This window comes from Alligator sinensis, unplaced genomic scaffold (assembly GCF_000455745.1).
Source record: "Alligator sinensis unplaced genomic scaffold, ASM45574v1 scaffold1161_1, whole genome shotgun sequence".
In the NCBI taxonomy this organism is placed as follows: Eukaryota; Metazoa; Chordata; order Crocodylia; family Alligatoridae; genus Alligator; species Alligator sinensis.
Window position 1 is genome coordinate 3,973 of NW_005843255.1, and position 1,029 is coordinate 5,001.

At 50.1% G+C, this 1,029-nt stretch overlaps 1 protein-coding gene across 1 annotated transcript in view; it reads right to left on the reverse strand.

Moving 5' to 3' along the window:
- Window positions 1-247: 247 nt before the first annotated feature.
- The window catches only part of LOC102371447 (zinc finger protein 391-like), a 7,496-nt gene continuing 6,714 nt past the window's right edge, over window positions 248-1,029 (reverse strand). The window contains exon 9 of the mRNA XM_025194597.1: window positions 248-1,029. This exon is cut by the window's right edge and continues 20 nt beyond it. Within this exon, the coding sequence (XP_025050382.1) occupies window positions 644-1,029 (386 nt within the window). The 3' untranslated portion in view covers window positions 248-643.

The window sequence follows — 1,029 nt, forward strand, 5'->3', positions numbered from 1 at the left end:
ACCTTAGTCTCTGTTAGGCACTGGTCTCTGTTAGGGCTCTGTGCAGCCTGGGGTACACAGACCCTTCAGACCTTGAGGGTGCTTTGCCTACCGGAAGTATTGCCGAGTGCTCCTTTTAGGCTGAACCATTCAAAAGTAGCCTCCTGCACCAGAGAAAAGTAAAAAGCCAAGCCCACCTTAGCTAGCCTAGCAATGGGAGCTATAAAGGCTTGTCTCTTCCATCTCCCCCTTGGAGATTCACAGCAGGAACACTGTAACAGATAGTTTTTATTGATCAGAGAGGGAGAGGGGGACGGTAGAGAAGAGAGGAAGTTTAAGAGAAAAAAAAAATACCTTGAGCAATCTCTAATACATTGGGTCATACAAAAATGGACTTGTGGCCCTTTTACCTCTAAAATCACTTAATCCTAATATACTAATATCCTGGCTATGTTCCCATATCTACTCACAGTATAGTCATCTAGTGTGGCTCTCCAGAGGTCCAAGCTTGGCTGAGTCCCCAAAATGACTGCCTCTCCTTCCCAAAAATGCCTACTGCAGGACAAAGGAAGAGTGAGCTCCCCCTCCCTTAGGAATTTTTATAGCCCAGTTGCCTAGGTGACCAGGTAGAGCTAAATCAAAAGCCTGCAGGGACTGGGCTGTCTCAGACCAGGGAGCCAGGCGAAGGGTTGTTTTTTTCACAGAGCTGGTGACTGGCCAGCTTAGAGGACTGGTTGAAGCTCTTCCCAAACACAGAGCACTCATGTGGCTTCCCCACTGTGTGGATACGCTGATGCTGAGCCAGGCCAGAGGATTGGGTGAAGCTCTTCCCACACACACAGCACTGATGTGGCTTCTCTCCTGTGTGGATACGTTGGTGCTGAGCCAGGTCATAGGATCGGGTGAAACTTTTCCCACACTCTGAGCACCGATGTGGCTTTTCCCCCGTTGGGAGAAACTGGTGCCGGGCCAGGTGGGAGGATCCAGTGAAGCTCTTCCCACACGCAGAACACTGATGTGGCTTCTCCCCTGTGTGGATACGCTGGTGCT